This window comes from Arachis duranensis, chromosome 5, assembly GCF_000817695.3.
Source record: "Arachis duranensis cultivar V14167 chromosome 5, aradu.V14167.gnm2.J7QH, whole genome shotgun sequence".
NCBI lineage: Eukaryota > Viridiplantae > Streptophyta > Magnoliopsida > Fabales > Fabaceae > Arachis > Arachis duranensis.
This window is the reverse complement of record NC_029776.3, coordinates 40,692,392-40,713,210: the sequence shown is the minus strand read 5'-3', so window position 1 is coordinate 40,713,210 and position 20,819 is coordinate 40,692,392. Positions and strand designations below refer to the sequence as shown.

At 38.8% G+C, this 20,819-nt stretch overlaps 1 protein-coding gene across 1 annotated transcript; it reads right to left on the bottom strand.

Moving 5' to 3' along the window:
* Nucleotides 1-11,078: 11,078 nt before the first annotated feature.
* On the bottom strand, nt 11,079-11,981 carry LOC107489206 (uncharacterized). Its single transcript, XM_016109975.1, has one exon. It carries the CDS (start codon nt 11,979-11,981, stop codon nt 11,079-11,081), a length of 903 nt encoding a protein of 300 aa, XP_015965461.1.
* Nucleotides 11,982-20,819: the final 8,838 nt, after the last annotated feature.

Genomic DNA, 20,819 nt, shown 5'->3' with positions numbered 1-20,819 from the left:
GACAGGGTGCGTTGAACATTTCCACTGAGAGGATGAGAGGTAGCCACTGACAACGGTGAAACCCTTGCATACAGCTTGCCATGGAAGGAGCCTTGCGTGCTTGAAGAAGAAGACAGTAGGAAAGCAGAGATTCAGAAGATGGAGCATCTCCAAAACCTCAACCTATTCTCTATCACTGCAAAACAAGTAATCATTTCATGTTCTTTTACTTTTCACAATCAATCCTGATAATTTCTTATATCCTGACTAAGATTTACAAGATAACCATAGCTTGCTTCAAGCCGACAATCTCCGTGGGATCGACCCTCACTCACGTAAGGTATTACTTGGACGACCCAGTGCACTTGCTGGTTAGTTGTGCGGAATTGCAAAAGTGTGATTGCAATTTCGTGCACCAGTGCTCCCTAGTACCCATGGGTCATCCATCACCGCCGAACTTGCCTTATTGGTTTGGTGCATACTCACCGAGAGGCCGGTCAAGATTCCACCCTTCATTCGACAAGCCATGGGGCGTATTCATACTAAGGGTAATCTACCTTTTCCCGCCTTGGTAACCGAGCTAGTTACGGCCGCTGGTGTCTCCCGTGAAACTAGGGATCGGAGGGCTACAATCCCAGTTGAGGGTGATGTTGTTCCAACCGGGAAATACCTCAAGCCCCCGGCGGACACCGAGAACCTTGACATGGCCATGCCCACAAGCAGCCCCGCTCCTTCATCCGCACCACCCAAGTCTTCCTACCAATGCATTGAGGATCTTCACAAGAAGGTAGATCGTTATGAATGGCGCAACCAACGTCGGTATGCTTATGTGAAGAAGCTTCTAAGTGTTGTCACCCCGCCTATGGAGGAACCGGATATCTCCACATCTACCGCAACAACAAGTGAAGATAGCGGTGATGAGGAAGATGATGGCCATTCTGGAGCCGGTCTCCCATTGCGCATCACGTATAGCACGGAGAACCGTACTAAGTTTTAAGTGTGGGGAGGTTGGTCGACCGATCTCCATGGGTAACATAGAAATAAATTTTGAATTTCTTTTGTTGATTAGGATAGGTTGCATGAATAGGTTTTGTTCTTTTCACACTATTTGCATGATAGTATGCCTTGATATGTCTACTATGTTAGAGCTATGACTTCTTTCCCAAGAAACTAGAATTTTAGGGCAACTCTACCAATTTTGAAGAATGTAATTGGAACATGGATTTTGAGTCAAGAACACAAGCAAGTGAGCTTTGAGCCTTATTGTGCGGCTATATCTTCTAGCCACTAATCTCCCTTCTTGTGTGCATTGTTCTCCCTCTATGATTGTGATCCTTAATTTGTTTGACTCTATATGTCCATTGTTTTATGTATGAATGCATATGTATGATTGAGGCCATCAATTCACTTAGCCACTTACCCAAATGGCCTTATCCTATAACAGCCCTTGTAACCAATTTTGAGCCTACGCTTAACCCACTTATTATTAATTTCAGCACATTACAAGCCAAAAGCAGAAAACTATGAATCTCTCTATTTGAATCTTTGATTAGTTTAGGCTAGCGCGTGTGTCATCTAAGTGTGGGGAAACGGGGGGGGGGACATTGGTTGAGGTAAGAGCAAATTGTTGTTTTTATTGAAAATATTGGGAAGTGGATACATACTCATGTGATAACTAAACATGTAGATCATATGCATTGATAAGAAAAAAAAAAGAAAAAAGGAATAATGAAGAAGAAAACAAACAAGGTAAAAAAAAGAAAAAAAAAGAAAAAAAAAAGAGAAAAGAGAAAAGAAAGAAAAAAAAGAAAAGGGGATGCCCCGAAGTAAGATTCAATAATAGTCAATGCATATGTGTAGTGGTTAAAAGTGAATGCATGAGTATGTGGAAAAATGAGGAACGGGTAGCTAGGCTAGTATATAATTGTAGAGGACGTTATATAGGTTAGGTGGGAAGCTTCGGTTAACCAAAGAATTCAATTTCTAACCCACTTAGCCAAATATATGACCCTACCTTGACCCTAGCCCCAATACAACCAAAGGAAAGACCTCATGATGTATGTATGCATGCATATAACAATTGTTGATTGTTAGAGGAAGAACAAATTTTAGAATAGCATGAAATAGGGGAGAATTGAGTGATTAACTCTATACACCGAGCGGATAGAGTGCAAACACTTCCGGTGAGGGTTCGCAGCTCAAATCCTTGTTCTCGACTCTCATGAGCGTTCTTCATGCAAGTTGGGCATATCTCGCTTTGATGATTAAAATTGGTAGAGTTCGTACAATTGCCTACTATCTTGCCCTATGTGATTATATATATCTTAGGAAGATTGATTTACTTTTGACCAAGTAGATAGAAGCATCCATCTTAGTTGCATTCATGTAAGTAGATTGCATTTCATGAATCTCATTTCCCTATGATTCTTTGGTCTTTTGCTTTCCCTTAGCATGAGGACGATGCTATAGTTTAAGTGTGGGAGGTTGATAAACCCTGTTTTTAGGGTTTATCGTGTATAGATTTTGAGGGTTTTATCAATAATCTTTCACACTTATTCATATAAAAAACATGGTTTTATGTTCCTTTCCCAATTTTGCCTCATAGATGAAAACATGCTTCTTTTGTATTAAATTCGATATATTTTAATCCTCCTCTATTACCATTCGATGCCATGATCCGTGTGTTAAGTGATTTCAGAGCTCATAGGGCAAGGATGACTTGGAGGAGAGGATAGGAGCATGCATTAAGGGAAGGAGCATGGAAATTTGAGCTTCGGAAACTCGAGCAGTGACGCACAGTACATGGCGCGTACGCCTGGATGCGCGCCACCAGATCGGCGCAAGGGAGCCAAGCTAGGAATTAGCAGCTTAGCCAGAACCTCATGGACGCGCCCGCGCACTTCACGCCTGCGCGCGGATTGCTAAAACCCCAGGGACGCGTACGCACACTGTGCGCATGCGCACCGATGGACGCACGTGATTTTTAAGAAGAAAACGTGACCAGCGATTTCAGGCAGTTACCAACCCTATTTTGGGGTAGAATTCTGGCAGGAGAAGCTTAAGTAGACCAAGGATTGAAGGGCTTGAGAGCATTCACTCATTAGACACATTTTTCTAGATTTTTCCATTAGGTAGTTACATTCTTGGTAGAGAGAGAAGCTCCAACCTCTCTCTAGGATTTCATTCTCCATTACAATTCTCCTTTGGTTTCTTGGTGAGATCAATTGCCAATTTACTTTTGATTTGATACAAATTGTAGATCTACTCTTCTCCCACTCTCAATTGTGTTATTTTGATTCCTTCACTCCAGATCTATGAATGCTTTGTTATTTTAATTTGAATAAATGAATTGAGGTATTTTCATGTTCATCCATTGTAATTGTTTGATTGTTTGATGATTGTTATTTGAATTCAACTCCTTTCTCTCAATTTCATAATGTCTTCCATGAATGCTCACCAAATGTTTGATGAAATGATAACCCCAGCTATGGAGTAGAAATTTCTCACTTGGCTTAGGGGTCGAGTTATTGGAGATACTTGAGTAGTGGACATTAACTATTGATTGAGAATTGAGAATTGCTAATTGGCTTGGAGTGCACTAAAGCTAGACTTCCCAAGGGTTAGGCTAGGACTTGTGACTCGAGTTAGCTACATTCACTTGACTTTCCTCCATCCTTAGGGGTTAACTAAGTGAAGCAACACTCAATTGCTATCATAATTGAAGGAAACTATAATAATGAAATTTCCAATACTCACCCTTGACCAAGTCTTTTATATTGATTGGTTGTTGTTTACCTTTTTGCTAGCTTACACTCTCATACCAACTCTCAACATCACAAAAGCCTTCCTAATCAAAAACGTGCATTCTAAGGCAATTCCTAGGGATGACGACTCGGGACTAATACTCTCGATTGTAGATTGTAAAATTGTTTGGTGCGGAATTTGCGTGTTGGTTAGACTATACTCACGATTGGACTTATTACCCTTTTCTATACCAACATAAAAATAACGTTCATCAAGGCTATTCTCCTTAATGATCCTACTCAAAATGCCACAGACAAGGTCGAATCTTCCGGATCAGAGAATGCTGCTTATATGGATTCTAGCCTCTACCACAGAGACCCAAATCTCCCCATACTTTGGCTGAACTGGTGTCTCGAGAAGTCCCCAACAAAATCCTGGATTAGCTGTTTGAGAGACATATATTCAAGCTGGTGGTGCATCATTGTCCGATGAAAGATGCACTCTGAACCCATGTAGAATGTGATAACCTTATGCCAGTTCAATGCATTCATATTGATGAAGAACGAATATACATCTTAGAATCAATCAAACACGGATCGAAGAGAAACAGTAATACTTTTATTAATTCATAGGACTCAGCAGGGCTCCACCCCTCAACTTAGAAGGTTTAGAAACTCATACTGAAAGTAAAATACAATGATGAAAACGAAAAATAGGGCTGAAGATCCTTAACAAAGAGTTATCTTCTACTTTAAATACTAAACTAGTGACTAGTAAGGGTAAAACAGTCTATTTAGTACTAAAATCCACTTTTGGGGCCCACTTGGTGAGTGTTTGGGCTTAGCTAAGATGAAATCCACGTGCTTAGGCTTCTTTGGGCATTGAACTTCAGTCCTAGCACATTTTTTGGTGTTGGACTCTAGCCTGGAATCCCTTTCTGGCACTGGATGCCAGAACTGGTCAGATGGCTGGCGTTGAACGCCGGTTTTGGGCTTTCAAATACAAAAAAAAACTATAGACTATTATATATTGCTGGAAAGCTCTGGAAGTCAGCTTTCCATTTCTGTTGAGAGCGCTCCATTTGGACTTCTATAGCACTGCAGTGCTTTCTTTGTCTCTGAATCAGACTTCTGCTCCAGCTCTTCAATTTCAGCCAAAAAATACCTGAAATTGCCCAAAAACACAAAAACTCATAGTAGAATCCAAAAATATGAATTTAACAGTAAAACTTATAAAAACACAATAAAAACTAAACAAAAACTACTAAAAACTATATGAAAATGATGTCAAAAAGCGTATAAATTATCCGCTCATCACAACACCAAACTTAGACCATTGCTTGTTCCCAAGCAACTAAAAACAAAGTATGATATAAAAGAAAATTAAGACATAATAAATTTCTAAGTTTCAAATGAAGCTTCGTTAAAATTAGATGAGTGGGACTTAGTAGCTTTTTGCTTCTGAATAGTTTTGGCATCTCAGTATCCATTGAAACTCAGCTTTGTTGGCATCCTTAGGAACTTAGAATTTAGATGATATTATTGACTCTCCTAGTTCAGCATATTTTGATTCTTGAACACAGCTTTTTGAGACTTGGCCGTTACCCTAAGCACTCTGTTTTCCAGTATTATCACCAGATACATTCATGCCACAGACACTTTACCTGGGTGAACCTTTTCAGATTGTGACTCAGCTTTGCTAGAGTCCCCAGATAGAGGTGTCCAGAGTTATTAAGCACACTCTTTTTCAATCTACCCTCCTACCCTTGCCTTTTGGTTTAAAGGGTTATTGACTTTTTCAATCTACCCTCCTTTTCCTGCATTTTTGGACAGTAATGGATTTTTTTGCTTATTATTTTTTCTTTTTTTCCATTTTTTTTCTTGCATGCATATATATTTTTTTCTTTTGCAACATACTTTTTCTTTTGCTTTTTGCTGCTTTTTCTTACTTCAAGAATCAATTTTCAGATTTTTCAGATTATCAATAATATTTTTCCTTTTTCGTTATTCTTTTAGGAGCCAACATTTGAAAATTTCAACTTCAAATATGCACTGTTTAATCATACATTTAGAAAACAAAAGCAAATGACACCACATCAACATAATTAAAATAATCTTATTTTAAACTTGATATTCATGCATCTTTCAATTCTTTTCAAAAAATTTCTTTTAAGCAAGGTGAGAGATATATGGAATATTATACAACTTTTAAGACATCAAATGCAAATGATCATGCAACTAGAACAAGAGAACAAATAAACAAATAGACAGAAAAAAGAAAAATAACAGGAAAGGGGTGTAAAAGAGAACGAATCCACCTAAATGATGGTGGCTAGTGTTCCTCCTTGAGGATCCAATGTAGTGCTTAATCTCTTCAATGTCACTCCTTTGTCTTTGTTAAGGCTGCTACACAGGCTCATGTGCATGCTTTCTGATTTGCTACATCTTCTTCTTCTTCTATACTTAAGAGTGGTAGAAGACATAAAGTAAAGCTTTTGCAACACCAAACTTAAGAGCTTTGCTCGTCCTCGAGCAAATATGATCAATAGGGAAGAAGAAGGTGGGGTAGATGGAGCTTCAGTGGGACCTACTAGTCCTGAGAGGCTAGGGAATCCAGATTCCCTGCTTCTCTGCATTGGCATTTGAACGCCAGCAATGCTCCCCTCTTGGGGTGTTGAACAGCCAGTGAGGGCTTCCTCATTGGCGTTCAACTTTGACACTCTTAAAGAAAATAAAAGAAAATAACTATGGTTGAGTAAGGTTGGGTTGCCTCCCAACAAGTGCTTCTTTAATGTCTTTAGCTAGACCTCACTGTACTTAATTTAGTAACAGTGTTGAGCCTCCTGGATCTATATCTCCTTCAAGGTAATGCTTAATTCTCTGTCCATTGACAGTGAACCTGTTTTCAGGATCTTTTCCTTGAAGTTCTATATGTTCGTAAGGTGATACTTTTGTAATCACATACGGTCCCTTCCAGCGGGATTTGAGTTTCCCAGGGAATAATCTGAGCCTTGAGTTGAAGAGTAGAACTTTCTACCCTAGTTCAAAGACTATAGAAGCTATCTTCCTATCATGCCACCTCTTTGCCTTTTCCTTATAGATATTTGCATTCTCAAATGCATCTAAGCGGAATTCATCCAACTCATTTAGCTGGAACAGCCGTTTTTCTCCTGCTGCTTTAGCATCGAGGTTGAGGAATCTAGTGGCCTAATAGGCCTTGTGTTCTAGTTCCACTTGCAAATGACAAGACTTCCCATATACTAACTGATATGGTGAACTTCCAATGGGGGTTTTGAAAGTTGTTTTGTATGCCTATAAAGCATCATCAAGTTTTCTAGCCCAATCCTTTCTAGAGGCACTTACTGTCCTCTCTAGGATTTGCTTTAGTTCTCTATTTGAGACTTTAGCTTGTCCAATGGTTTGGGAATGATACGGTGTTGCTACTTTATGGTGAACTCTGCAACGGCTTAAGACAGAATCTAGCTGTCTGTTGTAGAAATAAGTTCCTCCATCACTAATTAGTGTCCTAGGGACACAAAATCTGCTAAAAATATTCTTTTGGAGGAACTTCACTACTACTCTAGTGTCATTAGCGGGTGTTGCTATTGCTTCAACCCATTAGACACGTAGTCTACTGCCACAAGGATGTAGGTGTTTGAGTATGAAGGCGGGAATGGTCCCATGAAATATATGTCCCACACGTCAAACAATTCAACTCTAATATTCCTTGCTGTGGCATGCTGTGACCATGAGGAAGATTGCCTGCCCTCTGGCAACTATCATAGTTACGGACGAACTCTCTAGAATCCTTAAAGAGAGTAGGCTAGTAAAAGCCACTTTGGAGTACCTTGGTGGCTGTCCGCTCACCTCCAAAGTGTCCTCCACAGTCAGAGCCATGGCAATGCCATAAAATTCTCTGTGCCTCTTCTTCAGACACACAGCGTCGGATTATTCCATCCGAGCATCTCTTAAAGAGATATGGCTCATCCCATAGGTAATATTTTGCATCATGCATGAGTTTCTGGACTTGCTACTGATAAACCCCAATTTTGTGGTTTATCTTGTGCTTAATATGTGGGGTTTTATCAACTTTTCTCACATTTATTCAATGAAATAGCATGGTTTTGTAATTCTCCCTAAATTTGTGCTTAAGTGTAAAAATATGCTTTTTAGGCCTTAAAATAGCTAAATCTAGTTCACCTTAATTTCATTCGATGCCTTCATATGTTCGTTAAATGATTTCAGGTTTGCAAGGCAAAGATTGGATTAAAGGTATGAAGGAAAATCATGCAAAGTGGGAGAACTCATGAAGAAATGAAGGAACCGCAAAGCTGCCAATCCTGATCTCTTCGCACTCAATTGATCATAACATGAGTTACAGAGGTCCAAATGAGGCGGTTCTAGTTGCATTGGAAAGCTAACATCCGGGGCTTCAAAATGATATAAAATTTGCCATAGTTGTTTGGCGTCTAAAGATGCCTACGTGTGTATCACGCATAAGCATGGGAGGATGAACGTGCTTCACTAAAGGCAACTCGTGGCCAGCAATTTCTGAAGCATTTTGCGCCCAATCTAACTTATTTCTAATGCTATTGAATCCAAGGATTGAAGGGAGAATGAACCAAGTAGTCATAGTTTAGTGTTCATCATGTTTTAGGTGAGAATTCTAGAGAGAGAAGCTCTCCCTTCTCTCTAGAATTTAGGGTAGTTTAGGTTTAATTTTCTTAGATCCAACTTTAATTCTTGTTTTGATTTAGTTTTCTCTTTTAATTTCTTGTTATTACATCTTTGATCTTCTAGTTCTTGTTGTTAATTCCCCTATTTTGCCATTTTTATGTTTGTGAACCATTGTTGAATCTTGATTTCTTTGAATGCAATCTTATGTTTCCAAGTCTCTTTTATGTTATCTTCATTGTTATTGTTGATTTCTTGTTGATGTTAGTTGTGGGTTTTGTTAATTCTTGCATTTTGTGATGTTTATTTTTGTTGCACCCTAGGTGTTTGATGAAATATTTACACTAGTCTTTTAGTAGTTTTCTTTACTCTTGGTCTAGGCCAAGGGAATTGAGTGACCTTGAGTCATTGGATCTCAATGAATTGGTGATTTGAGAATCTTATGTGGTCAATTTGAGAACCATTGACTCTAACCCAACTAATTTAATTAGTAGATAGGTTAGGACTTATGGATTGATATTGATCAAGCCTATTTGACGTACCTCGAGCTTAGGAGTAGATTATACATACTTAAAGCTTTTGGAGGAAGACTTAATAGGTTTGCCTCTCATAATTGTCAACATATGGTTTGTGGACAAGGATGGTGATCTCAATTTACCTATGTCTAACCAAGAGTATCTTTTCTTTCTTTTATTAGTTAATTGTTCATTTACTTTCTCTACCCTTCATCCATTAAACCCCCTTGCATCTTCATTGCCAATAATCGTTCACTTCATTGTAATTCCTTGTGAGACGACCCAGAGTTTAAATACTTTGGTTAATTCTTATTTGGGGTTTGTACTTGTGACAAAACCAATATTTTATAAATTTGATTTGAGCATTGTTAGTTAGTTGGGAACTATACTACCAACGAAATTATTTTATGTAAAATTCCTAACCATATGAAAATGCTCTTATCAACTGCCTGGTAAACTCCTTGGGAATGAACCGTATAGCCTTGTAGTTTGCAATGTATGCAAACCAAGGTACTGTCCGGATGCCATAAAGTTGCTCATCTGAAAAAGATTCGGATATGTCAGTGGAGAGAGAAGAAGTCCCTACCACTGGCTCAATTTGGGACAAGTGATCACCTACCTGATTTTCTGCCTTTTTTTATCTCTAATTTCTATATCAAACGCTTGCAGGAGTAATACCCATCTTATAAGTTTAGTTTTAGAATCCTACTTAGTGAGTAGATACTTTAGAGCAGCATGGTTAGTATAAATAATGACCTTAGATCCTACTAAATAGGATCTGAACTTGTCAATAGTATAAATTACTGCAAGTAGCTCCTTTTCTGTAGTAGTATAGTTTTTCTGTGTATCATTTAGTACGTGACTAGCATAATAAACGTCATGCAAAAGCTTGTCATGTCTCTGACCAAGGACTATGCCAATTGCATGATCACTTGCATCACACATTAGCTCAAATAGCAAGTCCCAGTTTAGTGCAGAAATGATAGGAGCAGTGACAAGCTTGGCTTTCAGAGTTTCGAAGGCATGCAGGCATTCTTACTCAAAGATGAATGGAACATCAGTGTCCAAGAGATTACACAGGGGTTTGGAAATTTTTGAAAAATCTTTTATGAACTGCCTGTAAAATCCTGCACGTCATAGGAAGCTTCTAATTGCCTTAACACTAGTAGGTGGAGGCAAGCGTTCAATCACTTCCACCTTAGCTTGATCTTACCTCTATCCCCTTATTTGAGATTCGATGTCCAAGAACAATGCCTTCAGTTACCATGAAGTGGCATTTCTTCCAATTTAGAACTAGGTTTGTTTCTTGGCATCTTTTCAGGACCAGGGTCAAATGATCAAGACAGGAGTCAAATGAGTCTCCATAAACAGAGAAGTCATCCATGAATGCTTCAAGAAATTTCTCTACCATATCAGAGAAGGTGGATATCATGCATCTCTGAAAGGTGGCAGGCGCATTGCACAGGCCAAATGGCATTCATCTATAGACGAACACGCCAAAGGGACATGTGAATGTTGTCTTCCCTTGATCTTGTGGATCCACTACTATGTGATTGTACACGAAATATCCATCCAGGAAATAATAAAAAGCACGACCTACTAGTGTTTCTAGCATTTGGTCAATGAAAGGTAAAGGAAAGTGATATTTCCTGGTAGCGTCATTGAGTCTTCTGTAGTCAATGCACATGTGCCACCCTGTAACTGTCCTTTCTGGGATCATCTCATTCTTTTCATTGTGAACCACTGTCATTCCTCCCTTCTTAGGAACAACATGGACAGGGCTCACCCAGGGGCTGTCAGAAATGGGATAAATGATCCTAGCCTCACAGAGCTTAGTGACTTCCTTCTGCACTACTTCCTTCATAGCTAGATTCAATCGCCTCTGTGGTTGTACCACTGGTTTGGCATTGTCCTCCAGTAAGATTTTATGCATGCATCCGACTGGGCTAATGCCCTTAAGGTTACTTATAGTCCACCCAAGGGTGGTCCTATGTGTTTTAAGCACCTAAATTAGTGCTTCTTTTTCCTGTGACTCTAATGTAGAGCTTATGATTACAGGATAAGTATCTCCCTCTCCCAAAAATGCATATTTCAGGGAGGAAGGTAATGGCTTAAGCTCAAGCTTAGGAGGCTTCTCCTTTTTCTCAAAGGTTTCTAGGGGTTCTTCTTAATCAGGCTGAGTATCATTGAGGATATCATCAAGCCTGTCCTTGGAGCTTTCGGCCATGTTGACCTCTTCCACCAGGGAATCAATGAAGTCAATGCTCATGCATTCCTCAGGAATGTCTGGATGCTGCATAGCCTTGACAGCATTCAGTACGAACTTTTTCTCGTTGACTCTTAGAGTTACTTCCCCTTGTTCAACATCAATGAGGGTCCGTCCTGTAACTAGGAAAAGTCTTCCTAGAATAAGGAATGCACTCTTGTGCCCCTCCATGTCCAATACCACAAAGTCAATGGGAAAGTCAAAGGGTCTAACCCTGACAATCATGTCCTCTATTAGTCCTGATGGTATCTTAATAAACCCATCAGCAAGTTGAAGGCACATGCGGGTTGGTTTGACTTCCTCAGTCAAACAGAGCTTCTTTATTAAAGAAGCAGGTATTAGGTTGATGCTTGCTCCAAGGTCACATAGAGCTGTCCTTGTACAAGCATCGCCTATAGTGCATGGTATCATAAAACTTCTAGGGTCTTTAAGCTTCTTTGGTAAGCTATTCTGAATTATTGCACTGCATTCCTCAGTGAGGAGGACTATTTGTGTCTCTCTCCAATCCTTCTTATGACTTAGAATATCCTTCATGAACTTTGCATAAGAAGGTATCTGTTCAAGAGCTTCTGCAAAAGGGATCTTTATCTCTAATGTTTTGAGATATTCTGCGAAGCGGGCAAACTGTTTATCCCTTTCTTCTTGACAGAATTTCTGAGGAACTGGCATCTTAGCTTTGTATTCATCAACCTTGGTTGATGAAGGTAGAATGCCATATGAGTTGGAAGGTAGGTTACTAGCTTGCTTTGGAGGGTTGCTATCAATGAATGACTGACCTCCCTTGCATGGGCATTTAATGCCCATGCTGCTGCCCCCTTGGGCATTTGGACGCCCAATCTCTCCCCTTTCTTGGCTTTCAACACCAATGAGGTCACCTTCCTAGGCGTTTGAACGCCCATCCTCTGCCCTTTTCTGGCGTTCAACGCCAGGAGTAATACCTTTCTGGGCATCTGAACACCCAGTCTCTGCCCTTTCCTGGCGTTCAATGCCAATTGGGATACTTGTCCGGGTATTTAAATGCCTAGATAATTTTGTACAAAGACCTGGTTATCCTCTGCGGGCATTTTGTTTTTATTATATTGAGGTTGGGTGCTTAAGGTTTTCCTACTCATCAGTTGGATAGCCTGGCATTCATTTGTTATCTGCTTAGATAACTGCTGCCTTGTTTGACTCAACTAGGCTTCTACATTTCTGTTAGAAGCCTGAGTTTCTCGCAAAGCCTCTTGCAGTTCCAGCATTTACTGGGCAAGTGTAGTTGCTGAGTCAATGGACCATCCTGCTCTGGAGGGTTAGATTCAGCAAGTACTGCCTTAACCACTCCTTTTATAGAGGTCTCAGGAGATGAGTACAGATGCTGATTAGTGGCAACTATCTCAATAAGTTCTCGAGCCTCTTCAATGGTCTTTCTCGTGTGCAAGGAGCTAACAGCAGAGTGGTCCAAAGACATTCTAGCTGTGTCTAAAAGCCCATAGTAGAAGATGTCTAACTGTACCCATTCTGAAAACATTTCAGTAGGACATTTCCTTAGCATCCTCTTATACCTGTCCCAAGCATCATAAAGACGTTCACCATCTCCCTGTTTGAAGCCTTGGATGTCCAGTCTCAGCTGGTTCATCTTTCTTGGGGGAAAGTATTGGTTTAAAAACTTGTCTACTAATTGTTTCCAATTTTTTAAACTAGCTTTAGGCTGGTTATCCAACCATCTTTTTGCTTGGTCCTTTACTGCAAAAGGAAAAATCAATAATTTGTAGACCTCTTAGTCTACTTCCTCACTGTGTATTGTGTCAGTAATCTTTAGGAAATCTGCCAGGAATTCTATAGGCTCTTCATGAGGAAGCCTAGAATATTGGCAATTTTACTGCACTAGAGCAATAAGTTGAGGGTTTAATTCAAAGCTACTAGCTCTAATTTGAGGTATGCTGATACTTCTTTCATAGAAGTCATTAGTGGGATTTGTATAAGATCCCAGAGTTCTCCTAAGCTCCCCATTCCCACTTGGATTCATGATTAAGAAATGTATAAGATGAAGAATGAAGAGGATAGAAGGAGTAGAAGAAGAGATAGAAGTAGAGAAGATAAACAATAATTAAAATATTTTTTGTTTTTTTATTTAAGCCGAAAATAAAAAAGAAAAAAATTAAAATTTAATTACAAAATTTTGAAAATAGAAGAGAGAAGAAGAATAGAATTTTCAAAAATTAGAAGAGAGAAGAAGTTAGTTAGGAAGTTTTGAAAAAGAAGAGAGAGAAGAGAAGTGGTTGAGGAAAGATTTGAATTTAAAATAAGATAAGAGATAAGATAAAAGAAGGGTTTGAAATTAAAATTTGAAATTAGAAAAAAGATAAGATAAGAAATTAAAAAGTTTTGAAAAGGATTTGATTTTAAAATCTAAAAAGAAAAGACAAGATAGAAAAGATTTTTGAATATAATGAGGAGAGAGAAAAACACACAAAAGATGCAAAACTTAAAATTTTTTGATCCAATGCCCCTAATTTTCAAAAATTTTGGAGGGAAACACCAAGGGATACCAAACTTAGAAATTTTAAGATCAAAACATAAACAGAACACATGAACACTTTGAAGACTAACAAGAACACAAAGAACAAAATTTAAAGACTCAAAGCACACAAGAAGATAAAAAAAGAACACCAAAGTTAAAATTTTTAGAAAACCAACAAGAAACTTTCAAAAATTCAAAGAAAAATAACAAGAAGACACCAAAATTAAAAGTTGAAACAGGATTTAACCAAAGAAAAATTATTTTTTAAAGTTTTTTGAAAGGAAGATACTAAAAAATTGAAAATTGCTATAATTAATAAATACTGAAACTCCAAGAAGCAAGAAGTTACCGAGAACATAAACACAAGACTCTAACCAATAACTCAAATTAACCAAAGGAAAGAAAATATTTTTGAAAGAATTTTTTGAATTTTTTGAAAATTAGAAAAAAGAAAATAAAATTAAAAGACTCAACAACAATGCAAACAAAGACTCAAATCAAGAACAAAAATTTAATAAAGAAAAGAAAAATATTTTTGAAAAAGTTTTTAAATTTTTTGAAAATCAGAGAAGAAGAAAATAAAAATAAAGGATTCAAATAAAATAAAAACAATTAAAAATGATCAAGAAATAAAGTACCTGATATAGAGAGCAAGACAATCCATCAATTTGTCCAAACTCAATAATCCCCGGCAACGACGCCAAAAACTTGGTAGAACGAATTCCCACACTTTCGTACTGTTGTACCAGCAAGTGCACTGGGTCGTCCAAGTAATATCTGAGTGAGTCAGGGTTGATTCCACGAGGATTGTGGTTTGAAGCAAGTTATGCTTATCCTGCAGGTCTTAGTCAGGCAGATCAGAAGGACTCAAATTTAACATGTTTTAATATTGTATAAATTATTTTTTATATCAAATATTTGGATGTTAAGTAAGAATAAGGAATTAAATTGAATAAAGAAAATGATTAATTAGCACTCAGAAGTTGTGTAAACTGTGAAAAGAGCGATAGGAATATAGTTGAGGATTGGAGTTGCTTTGTCTTTCTGAATTAACTCTGGTATTACTGCTTCCTTTGCTTGTGAGTAATTTCTTCAATGGCAGGCTGTATGTGACACTGGTTTGAGAAGCTGCCAATACTCCTCCAGATTTGAACCCCAGGTTTAGTGCGGATCCATTCTGATTGAGCGTGAAGTTCTTGCATGCTATTCTTGTTAATGATCCTACTCAAAATGCCACAGACAAGGTCGAACCTTTCGGATCAAAGAATGCTGCTTATATGGATTCTAGCCACTACCACAGAGACCCAAATCTCCCGGTACTTCGGTTGAACTGGTGTCTCGAGAAGTCCCAACGAAGTCGTGGATTAGCCGTCTGAGAGACATATATTAAAGCTGGTGGTTTGTCATTGTCCAATGAAAAACGCACTCTGAACCCATGTAGAATGTGATAACTGATGAGCGGATATTTTATACGCTTTTTGGGGGTATTTTCATATAGTTTTTAGTAGGATCTAGCTACTTTTTAGTATATTTTTATTAGTTTTATGCAAAAATCACATTTCTAGACTTTACTATGAGTTTCTATGTTTTTCTATGATTTCAGGTATTTTCTGGCTGAAATTGAGGGACCTGAGCAAAAATCTGATTTAGAGGCTGAAAAAGGACTGCAGATGCTGTTGGATTCTGACATCCCTGCACTCGAAATAGATTTTCTAGAACCATAGAAGCCTAATTGGCGCGTTCTCAATTTCATTAGAAACTAGACATCCTGGGCTTTCCAGAAATATATAATAGTCCATACTTTGCCCGAGTTGTGATGACGCAAACTAGCGTTTAACACCAACTTTTCACCTTATTCTAGCGTTAAACGCCAGAAACAGGATACAAGCTAGAGTTAAATGCCTAAACTGGCACAAAAGCTGGAGTTAAACGCTAGGAATAGCCTCTACACATGAAAGCTTCATTGCTCAGCCCAAACACACACCAAGTGGGCCCCGAAAGTAGATTTCTGCACTATCTATCTTAGCCTACTCATTTTCTGTAAACCTAGGTTACTAGTTGAGTATAAAAACTACTTTTAGAGATTCATTTAGTACCTCATGACATTTTACATCTAAATTTGTATCTTGGATGGCATGAGTCTCTAAACTCCATGGTTGGGGGTTAGGAGCTCTACTGCGTCTCGATAAATTAATGCAATTACTTATGTTTTCTATTCAATCACGCTTGTTTCTATTCTAAGATATTCATTCGCACTTCAACATGATGAATGTAATGATCCGTGACACTCATCACCATTCTCAACCTATGAATGCGTGCCTGACAACCACTTTCATTCTACCTTAGATTGAATGTATATCTCTTGGGTTCCTGGTTCACGAGTTTGACTGCCTCTTCTGACAATAGAGCATTTAAATCTGTGAGATCAGAGTCTTCGTGGTATAAGCTAGAATCAATTGGCAGCATCCCTGAGATCTGGAAAGTCTAAACCTTGTCTGTGGTATTCCGAGTAGGATCCGGAAAGGGATGACTGTGACGAGCTTCAAACTCATGAATGTTGGGCGCAGTGACAGTGTGCAAAAGGATCAATGGATCCTATTCCAACATTAGTGAGAACCAACAGAAGATTAGCCATGTACATGGACCTTTTCACTGAGAGGACGGCTGGTGGCCATTGACAACGGTGATCCACCAACATACATCTTGCCATGGAAGGAGACCTGCATGCGTGAAGAAGAAGACAGTAGGAAAGCAGAAATTCAGAAGACATTGCATCTCCAAAACCTCAACCTGTTCTCCATTACTGCATAACAAGTATCATTTAATTCATGCTCTTTTACTTTTCGCGATTAAAACTAAGAACCGCTATTGATATCCTGACTAAGAATAATAAGATAACCATAGCTTGCTTCAAGCCGGTAATCTCCGTGGGCTTGGACGACCCAGTGCACTTGCTGGTTAGATGTACGGAATTGCAAAAATTGTGATTTTAATTTTCGTGCATCAATAACCTTATGCCAGCTCAATGCACTCATATTGATGAAGAACGAATATACATCTTAGAATCAATCAAACAAGGATCGAAGAGAAACAGTAATACTTTTATTAATTCATAGGACTTAGCAGGGCTCCTCCCCTCAACCAAGGAGGTTTAGAAGCTCATACTAAAAGTAAAATACAATGATGAAAACGAAAATAGGGCTGAAGATCCTTAACAAACAGTGATCTTCTACTTTAAATGCTAAATTAATGACTAGTAAGGGTAAAGCAGTCTCTTTAGTCCTAAAATCCACTTATGGGCCCACTTGGTAAGTGTTTGGACTGAGCTAAGATGAAATCCACGTGCTTAGGCTTCTTTGGGAGTTGAACTCCAGTCCTGGCACCGTTTTGGGTGGACTCCAGCCTGGAATCCCTTTTTGGTGCTGGACGTCAAAACTGATCAGATGGTTGGCGTTGAACGCCAGTTTTAGGCCTTCTAATCCGAAGCAAAGTTTGGACTATTATGTATTGCTAGAAAGCTTTGAAGGTCAGCTTTTCATAGCCATTGAGAGCGCTCCATTTAGACTTCTATAGCTCCGAAAAAGCTCTCAATTTCAGTCAGAAAATACCTGAAATCGCCCAAAAGCTCATAGTAGAATCCAAAAATATGAATTTAATACTAAAACCTATAAAAACGCAATAAAAACTAAACAAACATTACTAAAAACTATATGAAAATAATGTCCAAAAGCGTATAAAATATCCGCTCATCAATAACCATTAGCTTGTCAATCACAAACAATCCGCGGAAACAGTGTCAAAAACTTGGTGCGCGAATTTGTGACTTGTACAACTGAACCAGCAAGTGTGCCAGGTCGTCTAAGTAATACCTCAAATGAGTGAGGGTCAAATCCCACGAGGATTGCCGGATTGAGCAAGCTGTGGTTCCCTTGCAGATCTTAGTCAGGCGAATAGAAAGATAGTTGTTGTTTGTTGTAGGCGCATAAACAAGAAATAACAAAAGCAATAAGGAATTGATGTAGAGATAGTAATGAGAAATCAGTTAAGGCCTCGGAGATGCTTATTCTTCTGGATGAACACGTCATACTAATGGTGCACGAAACTAGCTCCGCAGAATTTGCACAAATAGATCGGCAAGTATACCGGGTCATCCAAGTAATACCTCAGGTGAGTGAGGGTCAATCCCATGAAGATTGATAGTTTGAGCAAGCAGTGGATACTTTGCAGATCTTAGTTAGGCGGATAGAAATTATAGTTTATCACGAAAAGCATATAAAACAGATAAATAGAACATTACTAGATAGATAAGAATTCAATGGTATGAGAACGGTTGAGGCTTCGAAGATGCTTTGTCTTTCCGGATTAAATTTTCTTACTGTCTTCTTCATTAACCTTCTGATTCCTTCAATGGCAGCTGTAAGTGATTAACTCATGTCCTCTCATCGAGTTAACCTCCTCTACTACAGCAATCCACCATGTTGAAGTGACTCATGTCCTCTCATTAAGCCACCTCTAGGTTTCTCACTATAGTAGAAGATGAAGCTCTAAGCAATCCACTCCCCTTCACGATCCTACTCAAGGTGCCACAGACAAGGTAGATCTTTCGAATCAAAAAGTGCTACTTCTCTGACTCTAGCCTTAATGACACAGAGACCTCACGCACCTATAGTCAATGGGATTTTATGTCACATATCCAAATTTGCTCAGATGCTCTATTGAAATGTGCAATGCAATCTCTAGCTTTAGTTCAATACTATCTGGGTCAGGAATCACACGGAACCCATGTAGAACAAGGGTGATTGTCACGGGTCACCCTCAACTCATAAGATGAAGAATGAGCTTGCATAAGAGAATAGAATTAGACATATTGAATTAGAACAGTAATATTATTGATCCATGAAACTCAGCAAAGCTCCTAACCTTAACCTTAGGAGGTTAGTGACTCATACTGTACAAAAAATAACAATGAAAGGTTTGAATGGGAAAAAGACCTCTAACAATGGTGATCTATGTTCTATATATACTAGTCTAATAACTAAGGATTGCAGAAAATAAGATAAACTAGTCTTGTAGTACGCAAATCCACTTCTGGGGCCCACTTGGTGAGTGTTTGGGCTAAGCTTGAGTGTCTCCCATGAGCTAGTACCCCTTAGGGGCGTTGAACGCCACCCCTAGGCTCCCTTTTGGGCATTGGATGCCAGTTGCTCCCCTGTAGGCGCTGGACGCCAGGAATAGGGTTGGTGGCTAGCATTAAATGCCAGTTTTGGGCCTTTATTTCCAAAGAAAAGTATGAACTATTATATATATCTGGAAAGCCCTAGATGTTAGCTATCCATAGTCATTGAGAACGCACTATTTGGACCTCTGTAGCTCCAAAAAGACCTCTTCGAGTGCACGGAGGTCAGATCCTAACAGCATCTGCAGTCCTTTTTCTGTCTCTGAATCAGACTTTTGTTCAAACTCCTCAATTTCAGCTAGAAAATACCTGAAATCACCATAAAACGCACAAACTCAAATTAGAATCCAAAAATGTGAATTTTGAACTAAAACCTATGAAAACTTAATAAAACTTAAATAAAACATAATGAAAACTATATGAAATTGATGCCAAACAGCGTATAAAATATCCACTCATCAACTAACTACTCCAATGATGAATAATTCCTTCAATGGCAAGGCTGTAAGTGATTAAGCCATGGGTTGTGGTCATTAATCTCCTCTGATCCAAACCAAACACCCGAACAGGCTAGATCAATCTAGGAAAGGGTGAAGCTCACGTAATTCAATCTCTGATGATCCTACTCAAAATACCATAGACAAGGTCGGATCTTCCGAATCAGAGAATGAAGCTCTATGATTCTAGCCTTTAGGTCCACAGGAACCTCAATTACCCCTGACTAACGAGATTTCTTGTCACATATCCCAAATAGCCGAAGAGTGACAGGACTCATGTAGAACAGGGGGTCTTACTTTTGTTCCACCCCAAATTCATAAAGATGAAGAGTGGTAATACATCATAGAATAGAATCAAACATAGATTGAAGTAGAAAAGTAATTGTATTAATCCATTGGAATTAGCAGAACTGACGTACAGAAAATCACCGATCAAGAGTTTATAAAGAAAATAGCATTGCGAGTGTAGCTCTTAACCAATAAAGATACCGCGTATCAATTTAAAAGAGTTATCACAAAATTTAGAAATAAAATACTGGGAGTATGAATCCCAGGTCTTCTCCCAACGAGCTGACAAAAGAGTGCTATTTTATTGATCAAAGTTTTTCCAAGGATTTTTAAGAGTTGAAGAACAGAGAGATAAGTGGTTGAGAATTTATATAATCAAATAAAAAGCCTTGACCGGGGGTAGATTAATTGGAAGTTCTATCCTTGTTGGAATTTCTCAAGTGTAGCTTCAAGAGGTTGTTATTTTCACTTAGTTACTGATAGCGCAAAATTGTGATCAATAATTTTCACAACTCAATTAATCCCCGGTGATGAAACCAAAAACTTGGTGTTCAATACCATGGCATAAACACAACTTCGCACAACTAACCAGCAAGTGTACTGGGTCGTCCAAGTAATAAACCTTACGCGAGTAAGGGTCGATCCCACAGAGATTGTTGGTATGAAGCAAGCTATGGTCACCTTGTAAATCTTAGTCAGGCAGACTTAAATGGATATGAATGATGATATACGAAAACATAAAGGTAAAGATAGAGATACTTATGTAATTCATTGGTAGGAATTTCAGATAAGCGTATGAAGATGCTTGTCCCTTCCGTCTCTCTGCTTTCTTACTGTCTTCATCCAATCCTTCTTACTCCTTTCCATGGCAAGCTTATGCAAGGGTTTCACCGTTGTCAGTGGCTACCTCCCATCCTCTCAGTGGAAATGTTCAACGCACCCTGCCACGGCACGGCTATCCATCTGTCAGTTCTCAATCAGGCCGGAATAGAATCCAGTGATTCTTTTGCGTCTGTCACTAACGCCCCGCCCTCAGGAGTTTGAAGCACGTCACAGTCATTCAATCATTGAATCCTACTCAGAATACCACAGACAAGGTTAGACCTTCCGGATTCTCTTGAATGCCGCCATCAGTTCTAGCCTATACCACGAAGATTCCGGTTAAAGAATCCAAGAGATAT

Bases quoted from the DNA above. Each gene is read 5' to 3' on its own strand.
- LOC107489206 (XM_016109975.1), bottom strand. From the start codon at position 11,981: ATGGGCATTAAATGCCCATGCAAGGGAGGTCAGTCATTCATTGATAGC.